The following is a 27,844-nucleotide window of genomic DNA, read 5'->3' as shown; positions in this document are numbered from 1 at the left end:
GTCCTAACATTTTTTCTTTTTGAGAAACTTGACAAACTAATTCTAAATTTATACAAAAAGTAAATGTCCAGATGCCTAAGTTTGAGACACTTTCCCTATCCACTGTCAAAACTTATTATTTGTGCTAATTACAATCATGTAGTTTTTGTACCTAGAAAATGAGGAAAGTAACTCATGAATGTAGAGAAATCCTATTTTGTTAAGAGGTGATACTCATATCCACGTGGAAAGGAAGTGCTACTTAATAAATGGTTCTTGGAAAGCTGAGTCTCTGGAACAAAAATACACAGTACACAGTATAAATAATGAAGCCCCCCACAGAAACCAATTAGGTTATGAAAAAATTAAACCTTCAAATGTTTAGAAGAAAACGCATGAAAAAATGTTTTGGCTTTGAGGAAGGAAGGACTTCCTAAGCAAAACAAAATGTGCTATACACCAAAAAGTATACATTTTCTTATTTTACAATTAAGACCTTCTATCCATCAAAATGTACCAGGTAGAAAATAAAAAGACTCTCCAGAGACTGTAAAGAAATAACTGTAGTACCTACAGCCAACAAAGGATTAGTATGTGAAATATATCAAAGATCTCCATAAATCAACAAGAACATGACTACCAATAGAAAAATGGGCAAAAATACATAAACTGGCATTTTACAAAAGAGGAAATGCAAATTGCCACAAATACACGAAAAAATCATCAATCTCATTAGAAATCAGGGATAGACAAGTTAGTTTAGTGTTTATTTTGTATCCATTATTTGGCAATCTTTCTAGTTTAGCTACAAAGAAAGGTTATATATTACGCCTGTAATGAATCTAGATTTTGAATTTGATACCCATGATTTAAAATAAAATAGAATGCACACTATAATTCCAATTTGGTAGGTAGAAATATCTGTGCAGACACGTATAACCAGTATGTATTATGCCACACTTAGAGTAAAATTTTAAATCTATTCAAGCACTCCCTGCTTGAATAGCTCAGGATAAGGAAATTAGGTCCTTCTTGAAATAGTCCTCCCCAGTTATTCTTTTTAGGAGTCCTTTGTGGGGCTTTGGTGGGGGCAAAGGGGAGATGCTGCTCCAATAACCATTGTACTCCCTGCCTTCCTTCCCTGCTACCCATTGCCACTCTGTGGTCAGTGGGTCCCTGCCCATGCTGCTTTCTTTGAACTCCCAAACTCTAAAGCACATATAGACTACTTCTCACTTAGTTTGTTAGTCTCCTCTGGGCTGGGATCTTCTTTCTTTCTGGCTTACAAAAAAGCACATTTTGCTTTTTATCACTGACTCTTCTGATGAAGGCTCCCATGGCAGAGTTGTTGGGGCCTTGAGTGACACTCTCCTTTACAGAACAGCCCTCTTCTTTCCAGCACAGGGAGGGGAGGAGAGAGGCAGTGAAGGAGGCTTGCAGCTGTAAGCTGGGTCTAGATTGGGGGAGGGTTGGCCATGGTCAGCAAAGAGGATGATCCTAAGGGTTGATGTTATCTGGTTCCATACATCGGCCTAATAGTGTTCCATCTCTGACCTGACCCCAAATAATACTTGTTTGACTTCATTAAAGAAAATGAGAGTAAAGGGAAGAATATACCAAAAAATATTAATAATGGTTATATATAGGATGAGATCATGAATTATCTTTACTCTCATTTTTTCACTTTTTAACTTTCTATTTTTAAAAAATCAAACATTTATTCATTTTATGTTGAGCAAAACAATTCATGAAAGAAACAACAAAAAACTCCCCAAAAATATCTATTATGTTCTCAGAACTTTGCCTAATATCTTCTGGGGATAATTGCTGTTAAAAATATAAAATAATTCCTTTTGTTTAGAATTTTTCAATATTATGAATGCTTCTGTAAGTAGATATTTCTACTCTGAATCTTATTTGGGACATTTACACTGCTTCTCAAGCAAGCCAACTTCTGTTCTCATTAGGCCTTCACATTTTATTTTTAAAATTATAGTCATCTACTCTCCACATTGTCTCTTTACCATGTCATGCAAAAATAAATCATCTAATGATAATCTCGTATGGTGTCAATATCTAGCTACAGAATAGGATTTGATCTCCTCTCCTTCACATGACATTGCTTCTAGAGGTCACTTATCAGAGCAAAGTCTGTTATTTTCTCATTAAAAGTTATTACTGTTACAACAGCAGCCAGTTCCATGCATATGACTAGTAAGAGAAAACTATGATTAAAAGTGAGTAACATCAGAAACATAAAGTTTCACAGTTATACTCTTCAAATACCTAAGCACTATCAAATAAAACCTCCTAGAACAAAGGCAAAAGTAAGAAAAAAATAGAAAAAAAAAAATAGAAAAAGAGACTTACTTTGTGCCTAGCATGAAATACTGGCATATCACAAAATAAAAGTTTTCTGCTCATAGGATTTCTTAGATACCATAAATCACACATTACTGAAATAATTTAAAATTTACTTTTAGTACATCTAGTTTTGAAAAATAAACCCACCTTTTTCATCATTGTTGACCCAAATCTTTACAGTAAAATACTGATTCACACATACTCATATGAAACACTTGCAGAATAATATACCTGACAGAATTGAAATTCATTTAACATACGGAATGTTTGTTGTAGATTATCTTGTATGAAATTCTCTCGCAAAGCCTTTAAGATAGAGGAGATTGGTGCCCTCACTATATTGATAAGGAAGTTGGATAGTGAGCTATAGACCCAAAGGTACCCAGTTAGCTAGTGATGAAGTTGAATCAAACCTCAGTTTGTCTGAATCCACTGTCCATGTTTTTCAATTATTAGACTGACCTACATGTCTTAATAAAAGTGTGAGCAGATCTTAGGTCCTTAACAACTCATATAAAACTACTAGTTTTGCCACTATCTGTTATTTACCACCCTCACCAATCTCTCTACCTACATTAATAAATATCTCCTTTAAAAATTTCTGAGGTACATTAGGCTATATATTTACGAGGTACTTTTGCCTTAATATCTATGTTGAGGCCACCCTGCAAACTGCTTTGTAACAACACTGGGTGCATACAAAGCAGAGTAAACTTGACAGTGTAATCTGACAGGCAAAGAAGTCTGTGGAGTTCGGCTTTACTTGGTGTCTCTCAGTTTGTATATTATGTGGACTCTCAGAGCCAGCAGACAGGCCATGGGGCCACTACTGGGGTCATGGCTGGTGAGGGCCCTTCACAACACAAACTGGGGATGGACTGCTCATCCTGTGGTGGAGGGAGGACAGGGCACAGTCTCATTCATTTATAGCCAGTGAGAGCTGAGTATAGCAATGCCCAAAGAGGAAGATAGCCAATGCTCCTAGAGAGTTTTGTCTGAGCCCGAAGACCTGACTGCAGATTCAGAACAGAAGATTTAACACAGGAGGCAGCATCAGCTGCAGACAGCAGCCCAGAGACCAGCATGTGCTGCCAGCCTACTTCTGAAAACTAGCTTGAGGCCAGAGAGTCCTTACTGCCCAGGTCATGAAGAAATTTAGCCTCCTCTGCACATACCCAAATTCCATCTTAGGGAGGAAAGCAGGGGATGGAGAGAGGAACATGAGAGACTAGGAACTTTTATGTAAGAAACATGAAAACAACCTAAAAGGACTATCTAACTTCTTAAATCAGATTAAATGTAATCACAGAAGAATAAAACTCAGTTTTTGTTTTTGTTTTTTTTGAGACGGAGTCTCGCTCTGTCGCCCAGGCTGGAGTGCAGTGGCACGATCTCGGCTCACTGCAAGCTCCACCTCCCGCCTTCATGCCATTCTCCCGCCTCAGCCTCCGAGTAGCTGGGACTACAGGCGCCCGCCACCACGCCCGGCTAGTTTTTTGTATTTTTAGTAGAGACGGGGTTTCACCATGTTAGCCAGGATGATCTCGATCTCCTGACCTCGTGATCCACCCGCCTCGGCCTCCCAAAGTGCTGGGATTACAGGCTTGAGCCCGGCCAAAACTCAGTTTTTATCGTTAATAAACAACTGATGGAGGCTGGGGTGACGATCATATTAGCTATGGTTGAAGTAAAACAAATTAATTTTCTTTGTGCATTCAAAATACAGTGTGAGTTAAACCCTTTCACCCTTGCACACTGGCATTTATTAGAATAACTTTTGCCAGGTCCTGTACCTACATTATCTCATTTAATTCTCACACAAGCCCTGTGTGAGGGAGAACATTATAATCCCCATTTTATACATGAGGAAAATAAGGCTAAAAGAGGTTACGCAACTTGCACAAAATCACACAGCTAGTAACAGACCTGGGACAGGGAATGGATTTCTTACTTAAATGTTTTAAGTTTAAATTAGTTAAAATACACTTTAGATCAATTGAATTTTTTGAAATTTGAAGATATTCAAGTGGAAGACTTCTGGATAGAGAAAGCTGAGTCGTCTTGTAAAGAAGTATATGCTTTCTGATCTGCATTTGAGATTCTGGTCTTCAGGCAAATTTTAAATAAAATGGATGCTTAAAAGGAGGAGGCAGAATTCTGCCAGTCTTGCCAGCAGTAAGGTAGTTCACTAGAAAGACGCTTTAAGTACAGTAAGAATCAGAACGCCACTGGTGACTTACTTCTCTCATGCAATGGTACCAAGAAGCCTCCAAAGTAGGTTTTCAAGGTATGGTCTTTGCAGTTAATCAAGTCTGGGTTTAATCCCTGTTCAGCCACATAATAGCTATGTATGACGGTGACCATTTTAAGCTCATTTCCATAAGGTTAAAATGGCAACATGTCTAATCAGGATTAGAAGAGATAACATATGTAACATACTAAGCATGGTACCTGCCACATAGTTGGTGCTCAAAACTATCAATTTGTTTCTGGCTCGATTCCATTTTCTTTTCCAAAAAGTGAAAGCTAATAATAACTTCCAGTTTTTTATTTTTACATTTAGCAAATACAAATGTGCAATCGAGTTAATACCTTGGTTTACAAAGACAGAGCAAAAGAAATAATCTCCTGGAGTGTATTTATCAAGTTTAGAAAATGCATTTGCTTACCAGCTCACCGAATTCATTATTGCCTAGGTCAAGTCTTTCCAACTGGGCCAGTTTGTGCATTGACCTACAACAGACGGAGGAAAATACTATTGTGAGGCAGTGCATGATACATTGCTCTAAAAGACATTCCAACCACCTTCCTGTCAGATTTACCTGATTGTGCAGTGCACAAAACTGGGGGTACTCTTCAGCAAGAAGTAAATCTCAAATACACAAAACCTATGCAAACTGCCATCTGAAAAGCTTTAGTAGTTTACATAATCTACAGCACCTGTTCACAAATGCCAATATGGTTGGCATGCAGGGCTGCCTGCTTAACAAAAATCCAAGAAGCTTATTAAATATCTACACCAGTGGGAGGTGTAGGGTGGGGCCCCACTTCAATATTTTTAAGAGTCACTACAGGTCTGGGAATCAATGGTTGAAACCAATTCTCAGCAAACCACTCTAAAACCTCATAATATGGCACCATTTCATCATCAGTATTATTATTTTCTACTCCCTTAAACAAACTTCTGTTATAGACAAATTGTAGTAATTGTCTCCCAAACATATTGACTTGAAAGCTGCTATAGCTATTAATAGTTGTTAAACTGAAACAGTTTTGGTCTGTGTCCTGACCCAAGTCTCATCTTGAATTATAATCTTCATAATCCCTATATTGAGGAAGGGACCTGGTGGGAGGTGATTGGATCATGGGGGTGGTTTCTCCCATGTTGTTCTCTTGAAAGTGAGTGGGTTCTCATGAGATCCGAAGTTTTTATAAGTGTTTGACAGTTCCTCCTTCACATGCTCTCTCTCGCCTGCCGCCATGTAAGATGTATCTGCTTCCCCTTCCACCATGATTTTAAGTTTCCTGAAGCCTGCCCAGCCATGTGGAACTGTGAGTCAATTAAACCTCTTTTCTTTATAAATTATCCAGTCTGGAGCAGTTCTTTATAACAGTGTGAAAACAGACTAATACAGAAACCTTGGGCAAGAGTTGGTGTCAAAGGTTCAGGGAACCCAAGTGCACTCCACATGCAGTCAGCATTTCTCAAAGCACTCTCAAGTAAACGTACACTATGAGAAAATATAAAATTTCTGAAAGTTTTTTTTTAATGTCCCCACTAATCAGAATTCTGTCCTTAAGTCCTGCCTATACAGGAATTCTTGAGACACCATTGACTGAAATCTTATAAATTTTAGTTTTATCACATTTAAAATGGATGTAGAAATTACTTTACAGGGCTTTTATGAACCTTAAAGGAAATATTACTGCAATCCAGACACTATCAGAGATACTCAGAAATGCAAAATAAAATAAAATAAAATAAAAAGTGTGTACTCTTTCTTCACTCAGCAACTATTATTGAGAGAGTATCATGCGCTGATCTGGGGTATGGCAGAGAACAAAACAGCTAAAAATTCCTCCCTCAAAGGACCTTACATCCAGCAGGGAAGAATGAGAGTAAACAAAATAATAAAATAAAATAAAATAATGTATTAAAAGGTTACAAGTGCTATGGAGAAAAATTAAACAGAGGAGGTAGATAGGGATAATACATATAAGGATTTAATTTTTAGTAGGGTGATCAGGTAAGGCCTCAATGAGAATATGAAATTGGAGCCAAGGCTGAAAGAAAAAGAAAAAGCATGTTAATATGGAGATTCTAAAGCAGGGACATCTTACTTGCTTGAAGACATCCTAGGAGACCAGTATGGCTAAAGAAGAGAGAGAGAGGGAGGAGTAAAGAGATGATGTAATGGGGAGTTGCATAATATGGGATCTTACAGCACAATGTAGAGACTTTGGCTTTGACTCTGAGTAGGATGGGGGGGTCACTGAAAGGTTTTTATGAAAGATGTTTCTGAAATGAGTATCTGTGATTGCAGGCTTATAAACAGACTGAGGGGAACAACAGTAGAAGCAGGAAGATCAAATACGAGGCTAATGTAATAAGTCAAATAAGAGGTGACGGTGGCTTGGACCAAATCCATTTTTTTTCTTATTTCTTATTATAAGAAATTTATGGCCACAGTGGTGGCCATAAATAAAGCAATGGCGAAAGTGTTGAGACGTGGTTGGGTTCTGGATATAGTTAACATGAGGACTAAATGTCTTGATGAGTCAGCTGTGGGGAATGAGACTTGAATGTGACTAAAGGTGTGTTTTGGTCTGAACAACTAGAAGGATGGAGTTGCAAGTGACTGATGAGGAAGACCAGGTGGAGCAGGGTTTTGGGTAGACTGGAAGTTCAGTTTTAGGTGTTCAGTTGGAAATTTCTACTCTAGAGTCAACTAGAGATGTTAATCATGCAGTTGCATAAACAAGCCTAGACATCAAGAAAAAAGTCTAGGAAAGACATAATTTGAGCATGGTAGCATACCAGCTTACCAGCTCACTGAATTCATTACTGCCTAGGTCAAGTCTTTCCAACTGGGCCAGTTTGCGCATTTACCTATAATAGTTGAAGAAAAAATACTATTGTGAAGTCTTGAGAATATGAGATCATCAAGGGCATAAATGTAGATGAAAAGAGAATAGGTCTAAATGGATATGAAGGATAAATAAATAAAACTGAAAAGTGACTAGGGACATTGGAGCAAAAATAAGAAGAGTGTAGAGTCCTGGAAGCCAAGTAAGAATAGTATTTCAAGGTGGATGCTATGACCAATTGTGACAAAAGCTGCTGATAGATCTGAGAACTGACCACTTAATTTGACAACATGGAGATTAGTGGTAATTTTGAGGTGATTAGTTTTAGAAGTTTTAATCTTTTGCTAATGTTCTTTCTTCTATTCAACATGCTTTTACACATTTATCACTCAAAATCATTTATTCAATAATAAAAATACGTTGATTTTCTATTTTCTTTCAAGTTTCAGGGTTTTAAAGATGAAAGGTGTTGTCCCCAATATTAAGTAATTCATAATCAAGATAAATTATAAATGGAATGAATAATTTCTACTAATATGGTATTTGCCATAAAAATCATACATGTAGGTTGCTAAAGAACAAAAAGGAGAGGTACTTTTTCAGTAGGGAGGTAGGAATAGAAAATGGAAGGCTTTACTGAAGCTTTACTTTGGAGGAGCTGATGAGGTTACAGAGTCAGGGGAGATGGTCATTTCAGGAGAAAACATCAAAGAGGTGGGATGGAAGAGATCATGGTCCATTCAAGGAATTGCAGTTTAGTAGGAATAGTAAGAAATAATGTGCCGGGTGTGTTGACTCACACCTGTAATCCCAGCACTCTGGAAAGCTGAGGCAGGTGGATCACCTGGGGTCAGCAGTTCGAGAGCAGCCTGGCCAACATGATGAAACCCTGTCTCTACTAAAAATACAAAAATTAGCCAGGCCTGGTGGCAGGTGCCTGTAATCCCAGCTACTCGGGAGTCTGAGGCAGGAGAATTGCTTGAACCTGGGAGGCGAACCTGGGAGGTTGCAGTGAGTCGTGATAGCACCATCGCACTCCAGCCTGGGGGACAAGAGCAAGACTTCGTCTCAAAAAAAATAAAAAAAAAAAGAAAGAAAGAATGTAAAAATTGATAAGAAATAAGAAAAATGATAGGAAGTAAGAAATAATATGTAGGTAAGCACTAGATCATGAGGTTATCTCCTGTGTCAAGCCAAGGAATTTGAGTTTTAGCTTGAAGGCAATGGAAGGCTTTAAGGTTCAGGTAGGAAAAATATACGAGGTTTTTATTTTAGAAAGCTCACATCAGCAGCTTGGAATGACATGGGGAATGTGGAGAGGATATGCTAGCCATAAGGCCAGATAACAGACTGTCTTGAAATTCATGTGGGATATAATTGGGGTCAGAAATAAGGCAATGGCAATATGAATAATGTGGTGGCAGATAGGAGAGATGCTTTGGAAAAAGACATGACTTGATTAATGATGATGACTGACTGGATGTCAGATGTAAAGGAGAGGAAAAAATTAAAGATAGGCTCTCAGTTGAATCGGAGTGAGAGAATATTAGAATGGAATAAATCTAAGGTGGAGATAGGTTGAATGTAATGGATTGTATTTTAAATACTGTATTGGCTTTGAGGTGAATGCAAGACACTTATATCAGGAAAAAGTGTGTGTGTGTGTATGTATGTGTCTGGAGCTCAGGCAAAAAGTCTTCACTGGAAATAAAGACTCGAGGAATAAAATCTTATCTACTCTACCTGAAAACGAACCCTCCTTTTTAATCCACATTCCATTTTCTTCCTTTTGCATCATTTACTTGGAGTTTACCACACACTTTCTTGAATTGTTAGTTTTTTCAAATCTATCAGTCTCCTTTCTCCCCCCAGATCTTAAAATATGTTTCGAGATGCCCAGAACGTCCTGTGTGGGACCACCAGCAGTCCAAAGATAGTTGTGAAACCTTGGCCAATGTTATAAGAACATCTGCTACACCTCTCACTAAATCTATACCACGGAATAGGTGCTTCTAGGGAAAGGGGGTTGGGTAATAGTTGGGGCCCAGGAGGAGAGAATTAGATCATCTTCTGAACCTGGGAATATGGAGTGGCAAACAAACAATAAGCACCAAAGTATTGCGGGCCCAGGGGAAGGACCAAGTAGCCAAGTGTGGCAAGTGAATAAGAAATGCTCATAGGAAGAGTAGGTCACCTGCTTTTGACTTGACTGTATAGTTCTAGGCAACATGTATTCTAGTGAGAACCATAATAAGCTAAAGACCGGAGGTCCTTTGGCAATTTCCGGGATTCTCTGAATTCTGTAGTTCTCACTGATGTCCAAGGAGGTATGATATAAAGCTGAGAGTAGATTTTTTGCCAGTCCAGTGGTTGAGGCCCAAGACAAAACTAATTTTATTAAAAGAAGAAATGAGTGATATCTTATGCTTCAGTGTCTAAAGGAATATTTCATTAGTAATAGGACTTATCTTTTTATAGGTTAAATATTAATGATCTCTTAAATCCCTTGTATAATAGTGTTTCCAGACTCCTAAACACACTGATTATTCAATTTAGATCTACTAAAATTTGCCAATGTTTACTTTCCAAAACAGAGCAGGCCCAAATCTATCTGGCATTCTTGGTGGTTTTTTTTAGTGGTTCCGGATTTAATTGGGGGTGAAAGGGTGCTGCACAGTGGCTCAGAGGGCCCACAGCTGGGCCCACAAGTGTTTGCTTTTGCTACTGAACAGAGAAGCGTGGCTTAACTAGAAACTACTCTGGGCCCTTGCATCTGCCTCCAGGACCTGCTGGGACATGGGGCGGCTCTGCTGACCACATCTTCTCTTTGGAACACCCCTCCCACCACACTGCCCTAGGTCTGCGAGCCTCCTACCCATGCTGAAGTCAGCTCCTTAAGGGAGAGTCTGGTGGTCGCAGCCCCAACTGGGGATGGACAGGGAGTGGGGAACCCCAGGGACCCCAATCTGGAAGGTCCCCCTCCCAGCCATTTTGGGAACAATAAATACTGTGTGATGGTGGCAGGGAGTGGAGGGTTCGGCCACGGGCCAGCAGACAGCGGGGGAGCAGGTGGGCCCAGCCGCCCTGCCCCACTCCGAGGCCAGGCCTGGGGCCCCAACCCTCACTCCGTGTGGACAATGACGTGAATGCCAGAATCCGTGAACACTCCCGCTCATCTCCCCCGTCCACCGCGCAAACCAGGCGTCTTCAAATGGCTTCATCTGACCTTTGCTGAAGGCACCCAGGTCTCCCCCGACCTTGGACGAGCTGCAGTCGCTGAATTGTGAGTCTAGAGTCTAGAGACTCAAAGTCCTCCCCTCCTGCCTTGATCTTCTGGATGTAGCCGCTGATCAGCTCCAGGGCCGCCTCCTTGGTCTGGGTGATCTCCTGCCGCCAGGTCGAGGGCCGCCTTGACTGGCTTCGCCAGCAGGTGCGAGCAATGGATGCTGGTGGGCTCCCACTGCCAGATTTTGCCGCCACTGCTGCTGTTCCCGCTGGGCGGCTCCCACTGGCTGGCGTTAGTGATATGGTTGAAGTAGTACATTCGGCCGAGGGGGCTGCTCATGCGCTTCTCCCACCCAGGCGGCAGCTTCTCGTCCGCCATCTTCCCTCCTCACGCTCTTGTTTTTGTAAATAAAGTTTTATTGGAACACAGTCATATTTATTTGCTAATGTATCTAGCAGATACATTTGGCTGCTTGTGTACTACAACCACGGAACTGAATACTTGAGCCTGAAACATTTCCTATCTCTGAGGGCCTGGTGGCACTTAAGACAATGTATAAAAATATGTATATATTTCTTACTTTTATGTTAGTGTAGTTTAAATTTGATTGATTCCTATTCCACCTCTAAGTCTTTTTCTATTGCTTTTGAAACCTTTGGTTCATAACTTCATGCCCAAGAAACTATATTTTAAAATTTATAATGTAGCTTTCTACTATTCCTTTGACATTCTTTTGAATGGGCAACAATTCTTTTCTTTTGCTTGTTCTGGGGGAAAGAAAAGCTGTCCCATAGGGTTTTATGACCCATTTCCTGAAGCTTATTTATTTTATTTAAAATACCATTTCTTCCATTTTAATTTTATCTCATTTTATTTATATGACCCTAGTTTCCATCAGTTTTTAATTATTATCACTATAGTTTCATTCTGTCATTACATTTTCTACTTTTGAAGTTGTCTTTCCGCTGTTTCCCTATTTTATACCTTTAAAAATATTATATTCTTATTTCTGTTTTTAGAATGGCATTCAGTATTATTTGCTATATTTCACTCTTCTAAGTTTGACTGTCTTCACTTACCCACAAGATTTTAGACAGCCCATAACACAGTCTATTACTTTTCTTCTTTATGTGCCAGTTGCTAAACTGTAATCATTCTGTCGAATTGTCCAAAAAAAGTTCCTTTAGATGAACATATGTAATAGGGTTTTAATTTAATGAGCATACAAACAAGTAAGATTTTCTCAAAAAAATAAAATAGAACTCATGGTGATTTTATGTTAGTAGTGTTCTTTGTGAGCAATCATTCATTCATTCATTCCTGTAATGTGCTCCTTTGTGGCAGGCGCCCTGTGGGTACTGGAGTTACAAAGATTCCGGAGACGCAGGGTTTCTCCACCTCAGCACCACTGACATTTTGGACAGGTTAATTCTTTGACATAGGGGACTATCGTGTGCATTGTAGGATGTTTTGCACATTCTACACAGCCTCTACTCTGAAGGGCTTATTTTCTAAATGGGAATGACCTTTAAATGAATAATTACTTCATAGAATGATAAGTGCCACGATAAAAGTATGTATAGATCGCTATAGGAACACAGAAGAAGGAATAACGAACAGTTCAGTAATTAGGGATAATTTTAAGAAGTGACATTTGAGCTGGTTTTTAGAGAAACTTGTTATAAAAATCACATGTACTTCCAAATGTAAAGAGAAATAATGAAAATACTGAAAGAGTAATTCTAAAGTTGGGATATAATCAACAGATTTTTTTGAGATTGTAGCTCGAGATGGCGTTAGGCACATAATCTTATATATGTAATACATCCTCAAAGGATGTAAAAGATTTTGGTCCAAAGTGAAGAAGCTCTAAAAATTCCCATTAGAGTGTGTTGCAGGAAAGTCTATTATCCTATTCTCATGAATGGAAAAGGAAATTTCTGGGATGTAGTGTTTCTCAACCTTGGCACGACTGACATTTTGTATGGGATAATTGTTTGTTGTGGGGGATTATCTTGTGCACGCTAAGATGTTTAGCAGCATACAAAGTACCCACTAGATATAAGCAGCACTCTTTACAGTTGTTACCATCAGAATGTCTCCAGACATTGTCAAATGTCTCCTCTCTTTACTGATTGTCAGAAAAGTAAGCATCTTCCCTCCATTTGTTACCTCCTTATGCTACTAGGTGGGTTCCCACGTGGCTTTCCCTTAGCTATTCAAACTAGCTTACTTGAGGAATGCCCTCATTGGCTCTACTCCTTCTTCGTGAAAGTAAGCATGGGTGGGTCTGGGGCCTATCTCCCTTTCCCCACATGGAAGTCCATGGGTGTGATTTCCCTATACAAATAGCTGAACTTGAAGATATGATCACTACTGGAGGTCAGGGAGCAAATATTAGGACTTGATCACAAGTTTGGCACACATTCTCCATCAGTAATGCTAACTATTTGAACTTCATCCCTCTGAATCAAATATCTTGCTGATTATTTAGGCTCATTTGCATATTAACTCAGTTATCTTAAGGAGAAAATTTCTAATGAAAATGGTTGTATTAAATATTTACCAATCTATAGTCACATTATACGTATAAAATGGTTGAAATGTGTAAAATTTCTAAATCGTTACTTTTATTATTGCTGTTGCTCCTGCCTGTATGTTCTTCCTGTAAATCTTCTCATAGCCAGTCCCTTTTCCTCATCTCAGCTCATATGTTAGTCCATTTTCCACCAACCAAAATAAACTATCCTTCCTGCCTTCATTTTATATATTACCCTGTTTTATTTTCTTATTAATGACCACTGAAAATATCTTAGTTTTTATTTGTTTACTTGTTGTTTTCTCCCTCTGCTAGATTTAAAGTCCATTAGAGCAGTAACTTGCCAATGTTATTCACAACATAAATAGCTTATCAACCAATGACGGTTAAATGAAGACATTTACACAGGCATGAATGAATGATTCTTCACCAGTAAGAAGCTGGAATTCTAGAATATTTACAAAGAGAAACCACTCAATTTCTATCAAGCATCTATAATTAATTGATAGTTGCCAAGGGGGCAGCTACAATTAATTAACAGTGGTCAATGAGAAATCCTGATAGGCCTATTTTAATGAATAGTATAATGAGGATACATTAGTTCACTTATCATGGAATATGCATGGAGCTAAAGGCAGATAAAGCCAAAGTGCCCAATCTCTGTATGTTCAAATCTTGTGTTAACTTCCTGACATTTCCAATAATAGGTTTTTAAAAAATTCAAATAATGAAAGAAATACTAGGTGAGATGTTTAGGTAGTTTTTAGTTCTCTGAATATCTGAAGTGCAACAACAAAACTATATATATATATAGTAGCTAAGACAACAGACCCTGGACTCAAACTACCTGGGTCTGAATCCTGGTTCCACCACTCACTAGCTGTTTGACTTTGAACAAGCTAAATAACATCTTTGAACTTCAGTTTTGTCATCTATAAGAATGATAATAAGAATCCCTATGTTATAGGGTTATTGTTATGATTAAAATAGTTAATATAAGTAAACCATGTAAATAGTGCTTGACACATGATAAATACTCTCTGTGTTAGACATTAAAATACTTAGTGAAAGCTTTCAGAGTTTGAAAAAGCTTTAGAGATTGTCTAAGAAAGTGTTGTCTAAAGTTTTTCCAAGGATTTATAGGTGTTGCATGATTTTTAAAAAATTTCAGATGGCCAGTACATTTTGGCAAAGCTTGTTGAAAAAAATGTTAAGCTTCTTATTGGCAGGACTTCTCAGACAAAATATACAAATGTTCGTTGTGAATTTCTAACAGATGGAAATAGTTTAGACTATTTCCTGTTTATGTAACCAAGGAATTTTTTCTTTTTTTCTTTCTTGCAGGACATTTCTTAGACTAGAAGCACACTTTGCCAGAAGTTTTCTGCCAAAACTTCATTTCACAGAAGATGAAACAGTTCTTGTGTATCTCAGTCTATGATTGCATATACATACTTAGTTTATGAAAACACAGGCCTGGGTATATTTAAGTAGGTTATTATGAGTATTTAAATTAGATTGGATCATCCTCATTTGTCTGCTTGAAACTCTGACCTGTTAGGCTCTGCACCTCTGCTCCCAATATTCACTTCAGGCTCTCCTTGCATTTATGATTATTTTGGACATAGTTCTCTGGCTTAGTGTCACATTCCCCTTAAAGACGATGCGGTTTTGCCATTTGGCCTTATGCACTGTAACCTCAGCAAAGGGAGACACTCCCTTCTCACTAGAGGAGAATTGGTGACTTGCTCCATATCACACAGAAAATTAGTGACAGTGCTGACACAGGATCTTCATCTCTTTTTCCAGAACTGGCCAGTCATCTGAATCTGGCCTGTTTTGTCTGGCTTGACCATTGTTTAAATATGAATGTTTTTATGAAAAATATATGCTCTACAGTTCACTATATTCTATGCCAGGAGTCAGCAAACATTCTCTGTAAAGGGCCACATTGCAAATGTTTCAGGCTCTGCAGTCCATATGGTCTCTGGCTCTACTCAATTCTACCATTGTTATGTTACATGATATGTTAACATATAGACATGGTTTTGTTCCAACAAATCTTTATTTACAAAAGCTGACTTGCCAGATTTGGAAAAGACATAGTCTATCAACCCTATTCTATGCCTGTTCTTAAAGTCTAATATTTAAGTTTCCAGACCTTGAATAAAGATATAACAGATAAATTAAGGATTGAGAATATTTATTATTATAAAATTGCCACTAGATAACTATTTATATGTGTGTATTATTTGAAATCCTTAACTATTTATATGTATGTATTATTTCAAATAATGAGGAATACTGCTGGAATCCAGAGACATTTGCTGTCAATATTGTCATTTTGGTTGCATTTATTAAAATTAAGTCTTTCCTATTATGCTATCACTTTACAGCATTTATCCAATTGCAAAGTTGGAAAATATTCCAGTTGAAGCAGTGATGGAATTTATGCAATATTTTGGTACATCTGTCACTTTGATAAAATTGTACAATCTATGATTTTCTTTCTATCAGATTCAGAGATTTTATCCATTTAAATGTATGATTACCTCTGAAGCCACATAAATTTGGCTGGAATGTTGTTTTCCCATAAATTTCCAGAGCAGTAACTTGGATTTGCTGACTCAGGATTCTGCAAATTTTTGGCATGGACTTACGCATTCCAGTTTTTAACTTGTTTTTCAAATGTGCTCACTCTTTCCAATTACTGGCTATTCATGGCACAAGGACAGGAAAACTTCTCCCAGTTATTGCTGTCTGATGTCTCTCTCTTAATGAAACTTAAAAAAAGAATTTTTTCACTTTGCTTAGTCTGTGTCCTATGTTTAATGGACATTTGGATTTTATGATTTAGACCTGTCAATTTTATCACATAATCATGTTCTTCTCTTGTTATTAATTAATCTCTTTGAATATACTGCACATTATAAAATTTTAGAAATAAATTGCTCTTTACAGCACAGTTACTGAAGACTGCAAGGCCCAGGATTTTATATTCTTCAAAAATGCAAACTCAGGACGGGCACAGTGGCTCACACTGGTAATCCCAGCACTTTGGGAGGCCAAGGTGGGTGGATCACCTGAGGTTAAGAGTTCGAGACCAGCCTGGCCGACGTGGTAAAGCCTCATTTCTACTAAAAATACAAAATATTAGCCGGGCTTGGTGGTGGGTGCCTGTAATCCCAGCTACTTGGCAGACTAAGGCAGGAGAATTGCTTGAACCTGGTAGGTGGAGGTTGCAGTAAGCTGAGATCGCACCATTGCACTCCAGCTTAGGCAACAAGAGTGAAACTGCCGTCTCACACACACACACACAAATAAATCAATAAATCAATAAATAAAGGAAACTTGTGGAACATCTCATTATGAGAACACCTCATATATGAGAACACCTCATTATAACACCTCATTGTTGTTATAAACCAGGAAACATTAAATACCTAGTGTCTGATGGCAGATAAAACATGATTTCTACGATCAAATGTTTCCTTTAGTTAATACTATATCTTAAACCAACGTCACAGCTGTGATTGCTATGTGCTTTTCAGCATTTCAACTCAACTTCCCTCAAGAACAACAAAAAGCCAAACTGGCTTCTGGCATCTTCCAAAAGGATATGTGACCAAATTAAACATCTATTATTTTGTAAAAGAATATTGGGAAGACCTAATTTTTTAAACCACTTTGTTAATATTTATCAGTTAAGGTATTCCTCCTTGCAGTATTTAAATTATTAGGATAAACATTGAAAATATATAATTTGCATTAAGCTGTCACGTATTTTGAGGATTTCCTTAGGAAATATTTTTTCCTTTTAGATATTCAACAGTGAACAGTTTACGTTAATATTGTGATGTCTTATTGAAAAAATTTTCTTTCCTATAATTGTCTCTAGTTTAATGCACAATACAAAAAAAAAAAGACTCTGTACAAAGAAATAACTTCATTAGTAACCTTTTAAGAATACATCTTGTTTATACAGTAAGGAATATTTGTTAATAAAACAGAAAGAATAAATTGTAAAATTGTACCTTAATAACAGCAACTGGCTATACGACAAATACTGCACTACTGCTTTTAATGAAGGGTTTAATTAGACTGAGGAGAAGTCTGAATTTCATTACTTTCTATATAGTCTTCTTGAATTTATAACCAGAACCAATTATTCATTCATGCTGTACATGAATTTTCCACTGACTGAAAATTATTGTGCAATCCTAACTCATGATTGCATAGCAAAGATATGATCATGCTTGATAGACCTTTTGAGCTCCTTGTGGGGGAAAAGGTGCCCTATAAGCAATAACAATGACATTATATCTGGGGGCGGGGGGCTACTCTGTCAGAGCTGAAGGTCCTAGAATGCATGTAGTAGCAGTTCGATCAAAAGGTTATGAGAAACATAATCAGTTACTAATATGCCCATTTTCATTAGAACATATTGCAACCTACATTATATGCTCATGAAGAGATGTTGAATGCCACTGAAAAAATAGTTAAGCCAAGTTAAGCTGTTTTAAAACTCTTATAGATAACTGGGCAAGGACCACCACCACCATCACCAAGTTTCTTTTCTAAAAGACCCTTTTAACACATACATATGCATGTGTACATACACAAGGACACACAGACAATGTGTCAGGCTCATTGTTTTCTGTCTATATTTCATTGAAAAAGTTATTACTTGTTATATTGGGCTTTCTGAGTATTAATATTTGTGTATAATCATTGCTCAGTATCCTTGGGGGAATTGGTTCCATGACCTTCATGGACATAAAAAAAATCCACTGATACTCTAATTTCTGCAAAATGGCATAGTAGTTGCACCTAGCCTACACACATCCTCCTGTATGCTTTAAAAACCTAATACAATGTAAACACGTAATACAATGTAAATGCTTTGTAAAGAGTTGTTATACTGTATTGTTTTCTTACTTGTATTTTTAAAATTATTGTAATTATTATTATTTTTCAAATATTTTCCATCTGCAGAGGTCTAACTGTGCTTTTACATAGTTTGGTCTTAGATTGTCAATATCCTGATGGGTGTATTATACAGGCATAACTCCGTGACGAAGCTGTCAGAGAATTTGAACTTTAGAGGCTAAGGACCTTTACAAGTAATCTGCCAAAGTAGCCATGGCTATTTCCCATGCAACTACCTTTTTTACTTGTCAGCAGAACCTGCCCTGCATCAGACGAGAAATGTCATATAGTCACTCTCCAAATTTCTTTTGCAACTAGGACATGAACTTATGACCCAGTTCTGGCCACTGTGATAGGAAGAGGACTCTGCTGGAGGAGATTCTAAGAAACATTTTCCTCCATGATTTAAGAGGGAGGGAAGCATGCAAATCAAAACAATAATAAGATACCATCTCACACCAGTCAGAATGGCTATTATGACAAGTCAAAAAATCACAGATGTTGATAAGGTTGTGGAGAAAAGGGAACACTTAAACACTGTTGATGGGGAGGTAACTTAGTTTAGTCATTGTGGAAAGCAGTTTGGCAATTTCTCAAAGAACTTACAACAGAATGACCATTTGATCCAGCAATCCCATTATTGGATATATACCCAAAGGAATATAAATCATTCTATCATAAAGGCATATGCATGTGTATTTTCATCACAGCACTATTCACAAAAGCAAAGACTTGGAATCAGACATGGAATCAACCTAAATGCCCATCAATGGTAGACAGAATAAAGTCTACCATTGAGGACATAACTGAGTTCTTTATGACTGTGTAGTGTTCTATGATCTAAATGTAGAATATTACATATGTAATTATACATAATGGAGGGCATTATCTTAAGTGAATTAATGCAGGCACAGAAAACCAAATACCACATATTCTCACTTATAAGTGAGAGCTAAATATTGAGTATATATGGACGAAAAAAAGGAAACAGACACCAGGGCCTACTCAAGGGTTGTGGGTGGGGGGAGGGTGAGGATAGAAAAACCACTTATTGAGTATGATGCTCATTACCTGGGTGACAAAATAATCTGCACCTCAAACCCCTGTGACATGCAATTTACCTATGTAACAAACCTGCATATGTACCCCTGAACCTAAAACAAAATTTTAAAGATGTAAAAAAAAAAAGATCAGGAAAAAGTGCATTTAAGTTTAAAAGAAATAGAAAGAATATAGCAATATATTTGCATAATTTTTATGTTACTCAAAAAACTAACAAAAGAAATTTTCATAAATCATTTAAGATTCAGAGTATCCTTTATGTTTTTTCCTTCCCACATTTAACTTTCCAATATTCTACGTTTCCATTTTCATGGTTTTTCATCAGTTATTCTGTGGATATCAGAGTGATTTCCAATGTTTATAATTTCTGCTTTTTCAGAAACCATGTCTATGATTCTATATGCATTGTTTCTTTTACTTTTAATTACTTCACAATTAAATATTTTAACATTTTTCAAATTAGTATTCCTCTTTTTTAATATTTACTATATCTTCCAGAAATTACTCAAAAATTCTTTTTTGTAAGTTGTTTCTTCTTAAAATAATATAGCATCAGACTCAACTTGTTTCTGACTCAACACAGTTATTCCTTCTATGTAAGATATTCCTAGAGATTCTTCTCTTACCACTTGAATGCTAAAACCTGTATTGCTGGTCTATTTGTGAATAGTGTATATAAATACGGAAGGAATGGTACCAGTTCCTCTTTATACCTCTGGTAGAATTCGGCTGTGAATCTGTCTAGTCCTGAACTTTTTTTGGTTGGTAGGCTATTAATTGCTGCCTCAATTTCAGAGCTTGTTAGTGGTTTATTCAGGAATTCGACTTCTTCCTGGTTTAGTCTTGGGAGGATGTATGTATCCAGGAATTTATCCATTTCTTCTAGATTTTCTAGTTTATTGGTGTAGAGGTGTTTATAGTATTCTCTGATGGTAGTTTGTATTTCTGTGAGATCAGTGGTGATCTCCCCTTCATCCTTTTTATTGTTTCATTTGATTCTTCTCTCTTTTCTTCTTTATTAGTCTGGCTAGAGATCTATTTTGTTAATCTTTTCAAAAAACCAGCTCCTGGATTCACTGATTTTTTGAAGGGTTTTCTGTGTCTCTATCTCCTTCAGTTCTGCTCTTAATTATTTCTTGTCTTCTGCTAGCTTTTAAATTTGTTTGCTCTTGCTTCTCTAGTTCTTTTGTGATGTTAGGGTGTCAATTTTAGATCTTTTCCGCTTTGTCTTGTGGCCATTTAGTGCTATAAATTTTCCTCTAAACACTGCCTTAGCTGTGTTTCAGAGATTCTGGTATGTTATGTCTTTGTTTTCATTGGTTTCAAATAACTCATTTATTTCTGCTTTAATTTCATTATTTACCCAGTAGTCATTCAGGAGCACGGTGTCCAGTTTCCATGTAGTTGTGCAGTTTTGAGTGAGTTTTTTTTTTTTTTTTGAGACGGAGTCTCCCTCTTTCACCCAGGCTGGAGTGCAGTGGCTGGATCTCAGCTTGAGTGAGCTTCTTAATCCTCAGTTCTAATTTGATTGCACTGTGATCTGAGAGAGTGTTTGTTATGATTTCCATTCTGTTTCATTTGCTGAGTGTTTTGCTTCCAATTATATGGTCGATTTTAGAATAAGTGCTATGTGGTGCTGAGAAGAATGTATATTCTTTTGATTTGGGGTGGAGAGTTCTGTAGATGTCTATTAGGTCTGCTTGGTCCAGAGCTGAGTTCAAGTCCTGATTATCCTTGTTAATTCTCTGTATTGTTGATCTGTCTAATATTGACAGTGGGGTGTTAAAGTCTCCCACTATTATTTGCGTGGGAGTCTAAGTCTCTTTGTAGGCCTCTAAGAACTTGCTTTATGAATCTGGGCGCTCCTGTATTGGGTGCATATATATTTAGGATAGTTAGCTCTTCTTGTTGCATCTATCCCTTTACCATTACGTAATGCCTTTCCTTGTCTCTTTTGATCTTTGTTGGTTTAGACTCTGTTTTATCACAGACTAGGATTGCAACCCCCATTTTATTCTGCTTTCCATTTGCTTGGTAAATCTTCCTCCTTTCCTTTATTTTGAGCCTATGTGTCTTTGCATGTGAGATGGGTCTCCTGAATACAGTACACTGATGTGTTTTAACTCTTTATCCAGTTTGCCAGTCTGTGCCTTTTAATTGAGGCATTTAGCCCATTTTTGTTCAAGGTTAATATTGTTATGTGTGAATTTGATCCTGTCATTATGATGCTAGCTGGCTATTTTGCCCATTAGTTGATGCAGTTTCCTCATAGTATCAATGATCTTTACATTTTGGTTTGTTTTTGCAGTGGCTGGTACTGGTTTTTCCTTTTCATATTTAGTGCTTCCTTTAGGAGCTCTTGTAAGACAGGCCTGGTGGTGACAAAATCCCTCAGCATTTGCTTGTCTGTAAAGAATTTTCTCCTTCACTTATGAAGCTTAGTTTGGCTGGATATGAAATTCTGGGTTGAAAATTCTTTTATTTAAGAATGTTGAATATTGGCCCCATTCTCTTCTGGCTTGTACAGTATCTGCAGAGAGATCTGATGTATGTCTGATGGGCTTTCCTTTGTGGGTAACCCGACCTTTCTCTCTGGCTGCCCTTAACATTTTTTCCTTCTTTTCAACTTTGGTGAATCTGACGATTATGTGTCTTGGGTTGCTCTTCTCAAGGAGTACCTTTGTGGTGTTCTCTGTATTTCCTGAATTTGAATGTTGGCCTGTCTTGCTAGGTTGGGGAAGTTCTCCTGGATAATATCCTGAAGCGTGTTTTCCACTTGGTTCCAATCTCCCTGCAACTTTCAGGTGTACCAATCAAATGTAGGTTTGGTCTTTTCACATAGTCCCATATTTCTTGGAGGCTTTGTTCATTTCTTTTCATTCTTTTTTCTCTAATCTTGTCTTCATGCTTTATTTTATTAAGTTGATCTTCAATCTCTGATATCCTTTCTTTCTCTTGATTAAATCAGCTATTGAAGACTGTGCAGCTTCACGAAGTTCTTGTACTGTGTTTTTCAGCTCCAGCAGGTCATTTATGTTCTTCTCTAACCTGGGTTATTCTATTTAGCAATTTCATAAACCTTTTATCAGGTTCTTAGCTTCCTTGCATTGGGTTAGAACATGCTCCTTTAGCCCAGAGGAGTTTATTATTACCCACCTTCTGAAGCCTACTTCTGTCAGTTCATCAAACTCATTCTCCATGCAGTTTTGTTCCCTTGCTTACAAGCGGTTGGGATGCTTTGGAGAGAAGACACATTCTGGTTTGTGGAATTTTTAGCCTTTTTGTGCTGGTTTTTTCTCATCTTTGTGGATTTATCTACCTTTGGTCTTTACTGTTGGTGGCCTTCAGATGGAGTTTATGGAGTTTTTGCATGGTCGTCCTTTTTGTTGATTGTGATGCTATTGCTTTCTGTTTGTTAATTTTCCTTCTAACAGTCAGGCCCCTCTTCTGCAGGTCTACTGGAGTTTGCTGGGGGTCCACTCCAGACCCTGTTTGCCTGAGTATCACCAGTGGAGGCTGTAGAAGAGTCAAGATTGCTGCCTGCTCCTTCCTTTGGAATTTTCATCCCAGAGGGGCATATGCCAGAAGCCAGACAGAGCTCTCCTGTATGGGGTATCTGTCGACCCCTTCTGGGAGGTGTCTCTCAGTCAGGAGGCACAGGGGTCAGGGACCCACTTGAGGAGGCAGTCTGTCCCTTAGCAGAGCTTGTGTGCTGTGCTGGGAGATCTGCTGCTCTCTTCAGAGCTGGCAGGCAGGAATGTTTAAGATTGCTGAAGCTGCACCCACAGCCACCCCTTCCCCCAGGTGCTCTGTCCCAGGGAGATGAGAGTTTTATCTATAAGCCCCTGACAAGGCTGCTGCCTTTCTTTCAGAGATGTCTTGCCCAGAGGGGAGGAATCTAGAGAGGCAGTCTGGCTACAGTGGCTTTCCAGCACTGAGGTGGGCTCCACAAAGTCTGAACTTCCAGGTGGCTTTGTTTACACTGTGAGAGGAAAACTGCCTACTCAAGCCTCAGTAATGGCAGACACCCCTCCCCACACCAAGCTCAAGCGTCCTAGGTCGACTTCAGACTGATGTACTGACAGTGAGAATTTCAAGCCAGTGGATCTTAGCTTCCTGGGCTCTGTGGGGCTGGGATCTGCTGAGCTAGACCACTTGGCTCCCTGGCTTCAGCCCCCTTTCCAGGGGAGTTAATGGTTGTGTCTCGCTGGTGTTCCAGGTGCCACTGGGGTATGAAAAAAACTCCTGCAACTAGCTCAGTGTCTGCCCAAACGGCTGTCCAGTTTGTGCTTGAAACCCAGGGCCCATGTGGTATAGGCACCTGATGGAATCTACTGGTCTGTGGGTTGTGAAGACCATGGGAAAAGTGCAGTATCTGGACCATAGTACACCATCCCTCATGGCACAGTCCCTCATGGCTTCCCTTGGCTAGGGGAGGGAGTCCCCTGACCCCTTGCGCTTCCCAGGTGAGGCAGTGCCCCACCCTGCTTCCGCTCACCCTCTGTGGGCTGCAACAACTGTCTAACCAGTCCCAGTGAGATGAACCAGGTACCTCAGTTGGAAATGCAGAAATCACCCACCTTCTGTGTTGGTCTCACTGGGAGCTGCAGACTGGAGCTGTTCCTATTCAACCACCTTGCCCAGCTCTCTGGTGCAATAGCAACTTAAGAACAAATTTCACTTAGGATAACTTTCTGCTTGGCCCTGACCAGGAATAATTTTTTCCCATGGATATAATTTATCATAAAGATTATAATGCCGGCCGGGCGCGGTGGCTCAAGCCTGTAATCCCAGCACTTTGGGAGGCCGAGACGGGCGGATCACAAGGTCAGCAGATCGAGACCATCCTGGTTAACACGGTGAAACCCCGTCTCTACTAAAAAATACAAAAAAACTAGCCGGGCGAGGTGGCAGGCGCCTGTAGTCCCAGCTACTCGGGAGGCTGAGGCAGGAGAATGGCGTAAACCCGGGAGGCGGAGCTTGCAGTGAGCTGAGATCCGGCCACTGCACTCCAGCCTGGGTGACAGAACTAGACTCTGTCTCAAAAAAAAAAAAAAAAAAAAAAAAAGATTATAATGCCAAAAAAATGACTATTATCAATCAGCACTTGGAAGTTATGAATTAAAATATAATAGGACAGCTATCAGAAATAATGGACTGTACAATAAAAATAACAATGGGTAAGAAATCTACTCTAAACGAGACCATTGTGAAATGTGTCTCATAATGAAAACTCACTTCAATCAAAGAACTGTAAAAGACATGAAGTCTAATTGCATTATTTCTTATCGGTAATTATAGTTACATAAAGCAAATCTTGCATCAACCATTGCTTTTCAACATACTGTCATAAAACATTATGTTTCTGAACTTGAGTTTTATTGAAGAAAGATTAATTTTTTTTGTCAATGTGATAACACTTGGCTGATTGCTCAAAGAGCAAGAAAAGTCTGATTCTTCAAATTATTTTTATCATGTGGACAAAACAGGTTGATTATGTAGTCTCTTTACTTTTGTACTATACTGATACTTCACTTTATAACGTCTCTGAAAATTAAAGCTTTTTTTCATTTGTTTTGTTTTGAAACTGGTTCTGTCACCCAGGCTGGAGTGCAATGGCGATCTCAGCTCACTGCAATCTCCACCTCCTGGGTTCAAGCAATTCCTGTGCCTCAGTCTCTCGAGTAGCTGGGACTACAGATACATGCCACCATACCTGGCTAATTTTTGTGTTTTTGTTGCAGAGACAAGGTTTCACCATGTTGCCCAGGCTGGTCTCAAACTCCTGGAATCAAGTGATCTGCCCACCTCAGCCTCCCAAAGTGCTGGGATTACAGGTGTGAGCCATCACACCTGGTCCCAATTAAAGCTTTTCAATTTCATCAACTAGATAACTAATTTTTAAAATCAATTTAACAAACATCTTTTGAGTATGTATTAGATTCTAGGCACTGGGCTAAGGATGAGCTGTCGCCTTCAGGTCCTTGCAACCTAATGGAGTAGTTATAAAAGCTTCCAATTAGTAATAATAATGGCTACTATGAAGTCTTATTATGTGTGTCATAGCAATTCAAGGGTTAACAAAGCAGACACAGTTCCTGCCCTGATGGAGCATACATTCTATCATACAATTTAGATGTTAAATTATTATGAAATTAATATATTAATTTATTATAGCTGAGATTCATGATACCCAGAAGTCAGAGTACTATGAGAGCTTATAATCAGAGCTTGACCTACAGATGGCTTTATATAAGATAACACTGGAATTAGGACTTAAGAGATAATGAGTTCACCAGATGGAGAAGGTAGAATGGGAATCCCAAGCAAAGTAAATGACACTACCATCAGCATTCAGTTAGGTGTAAAAGCATTTTGCATGTTCTAGAAGTAGTAATGTATTTTTTTCAATAAAGTTCTCTGCAACATGAAGGAGATCAAAGATGATTTTGTTTTCTTAACATTAATGGCCAAGGAAGAGATAGACAGTTATTTCTCAAGAGCAATTCACTCTTGGAGAAGGCTGGTTCAGAAAATTATTTCCCTGTCAGGCTACAGTAGGTCATGTTGCCAGGGTAAAACTGTACTGACACTTTACACTGTGAGCAGGGCTTCATTCTTAGGAATGGAGAACAACCATTAGCACCAAAACTAGATGAGGAAGCCCACTTCCCCCATAAGAAAAGGAATGAGTTCAAATGAAACAAGGAGAAAAAACTTGCCTCTTGTCTATTTGCTATTTTAATGAGTATTACTACTATGCTCTCAGTAGCCTTAAATAATAGAAACATGGAAGCTGTTCTAAACTTTTTTCTCTATCATTCTCCAATTAGTTACAAACACCTATGTATTCTATCTCCATTATTTTCTCTTGAATGTATACTCTCTTTTCATCCCCTCTGCCACTTAGTTTTGCCCTTCTTACTTCTTAGATGACGGAAACCCAGGCATTTGTACCAGCCTCTTCACTAGTCTTCCTGCCTCTACTTTCAGCTGCTTCCAGTCCATACATCATCACCAGAGTAAACCCCAAAATAATTTGATCATATCATTTCTGGGCTCAGAAATACAATTATTTAAAGAAAAGTTCTAAATTCCTTAATGTTGCATTCAAGGAACCTTATAATTTGACACCAGCTTACACCTTTCTGGTTTTATTGCCTGCAAAACCACTGTATACGTTGTAATTTACAGGCATACTGAACTATTTATAGTGGCTAAATGAATTCTGCTCTCTCATGGGAGTCATCCTCTGGTAGATTTAGTTTTGGAGGTCATGAAACTAAAGCTAGTCATTTTAAATACATCTCAGAGGACTCCTCAGATGAGAAACACACAATTGAGAATAAAGGTTGAATATCCCTAGTGTGAAAATCCAAAACCTACAATGCTTTAAAATCTGAAATATTTTGAGTGCCAACATGATGTTCAAAGGAAGTGCTCATTGGAGCATTTCAGAATTTGGATTTTGAATTTTCATATTAGTGATGCTCAACCAGTAATTGCTTTTTAAGGTAGAATGGTTGGGGAGAATATTTATTATGATTTGGCACCTTAGAAGAATATTGTATGCTACAATAAAACTCATAATTTTTATAGATCAAAAACAAGAAAACAATATCAACACTCTTGATTTGTATGCAGCCAACTGAGAGCTCTCCTCTGAAGCTGACCAATAAATAACACTTTTTAAAGACGTATGGGAAGAAGTTTATCCTCGAATACAATGAAGAAAAATAAAGTGTTAGATAGTTTATTACTATTTCTTAATTTGAAAGCTATTAAAATAGATGTAGATTCTGAGTTTTCTGATAAGGACCAAAACTAAATGGAACCTCTATTATGGTGACTTCTATTCCAGATCCCAAAGTAATAGTCCCCATTTTTTGAACCCTTTCAAAATAATGTATAGGTCCCTTCTAACTCCCTCTTACTGAGATGCTGCATGGTTCTCCATCATATATGATCTCTGTTGCAGCAGCAATGAATAAACCTAATGTTGTTAACTAAGTATATTTGGTGGTATCTTCTTGGTGGGTCTCAACTTTTAACCCTCCTAGAAACCAGAGATTTGGATTTTAAGGCTTTCTGGTATCAGTGAATTGGGCACTCAGGCTATACAAGTCAGACACATGCTCCTTACCCTCCATGGATACTATCTACAGAAGTTCCTGACCACTTAGAATTGATGATCATTTGAGCAGCAGCAGCAGCAGCAGCAGCAGCAGCAGCAACAGTGATGATAGCAACAGAAACTGCGAGCTGATAATGCAGTAGCAGTGGCCAGTACTCAGCGCTGGCAGAGTACCAGTGCAAACTGTGGCATTCAGTGTTAAGTGCTGGTGCAATGGAATTACACTGTAGTGTTCTTTTATTTATTTTTTATTTTTTTATTTTTTGAGACGGAGTCTCGCTCTGTCGCCCAGGCTGGAGTGCAGTGGCCGGATCTCAGCTCACTGCAAGCTCCGCCTCCCGGGTTTACGCCATTCTCCTGCCTCAGCCTCCTGAGTAGCTGGGACTACAGGCGCTCGCCATCTCGCCCGGCTAGTTTTTTGTATTTTTTAGTAGAGACGGGGTTTCACCGTGTTAGCCAGGATGGTCTCGATCTCCTGACCTCGTGATCCGCCCGTCTCGGCCTCCCAGCACTTTGGGAGGCC

At 38.5% G+C, this 27,844-nt stretch overlaps 1 protein-coding gene and 1 pseudogene across 3 annotated transcripts in view; both read right to left on the bottom strand.

The window, feature by feature from the left end:
• LRRC7 (leucine rich repeat containing 7) overlaps window positions 1–27,844 on the bottom strand; it is a 556,840-nt gene that overhangs the window by 193,966 nt on the left and 335,030 nt on the right. For all 3 annotated transcript variants that reach the window (XM_025391937.1, XM_025391929.1, XM_025391946.1), the window contains one exon: window positions 5,013–5,076. In XM_025391937.1, the coding sequence (XP_025247722.1) occupies window positions 5,013–5,076 (64 nt within the window). The remainder of the gene's footprint in view (window positions 1–5,012; window positions 5,077–27,844) is intronic.
• On the bottom strand, window positions 10,553–11,035 carry LOC112628749 (annotated as a pseudogene).

The sequence above is a fragment of the Theropithecus gelada genome, chromosome 1 (assembly GCF_003255815.1).
Source record: "Theropithecus gelada isolate Dixy chromosome 1, Tgel_1.0, whole genome shotgun sequence".
In the NCBI taxonomy this organism is placed as follows: Eukaryota; Metazoa; Chordata; class Mammalia; order Primates; family Cercopithecidae; genus Theropithecus; species Theropithecus gelada.
Note: the sequence above shows the minus strand (reverse complement) of the source record. Positions and strands in the feature narration are given on the sequence as shown.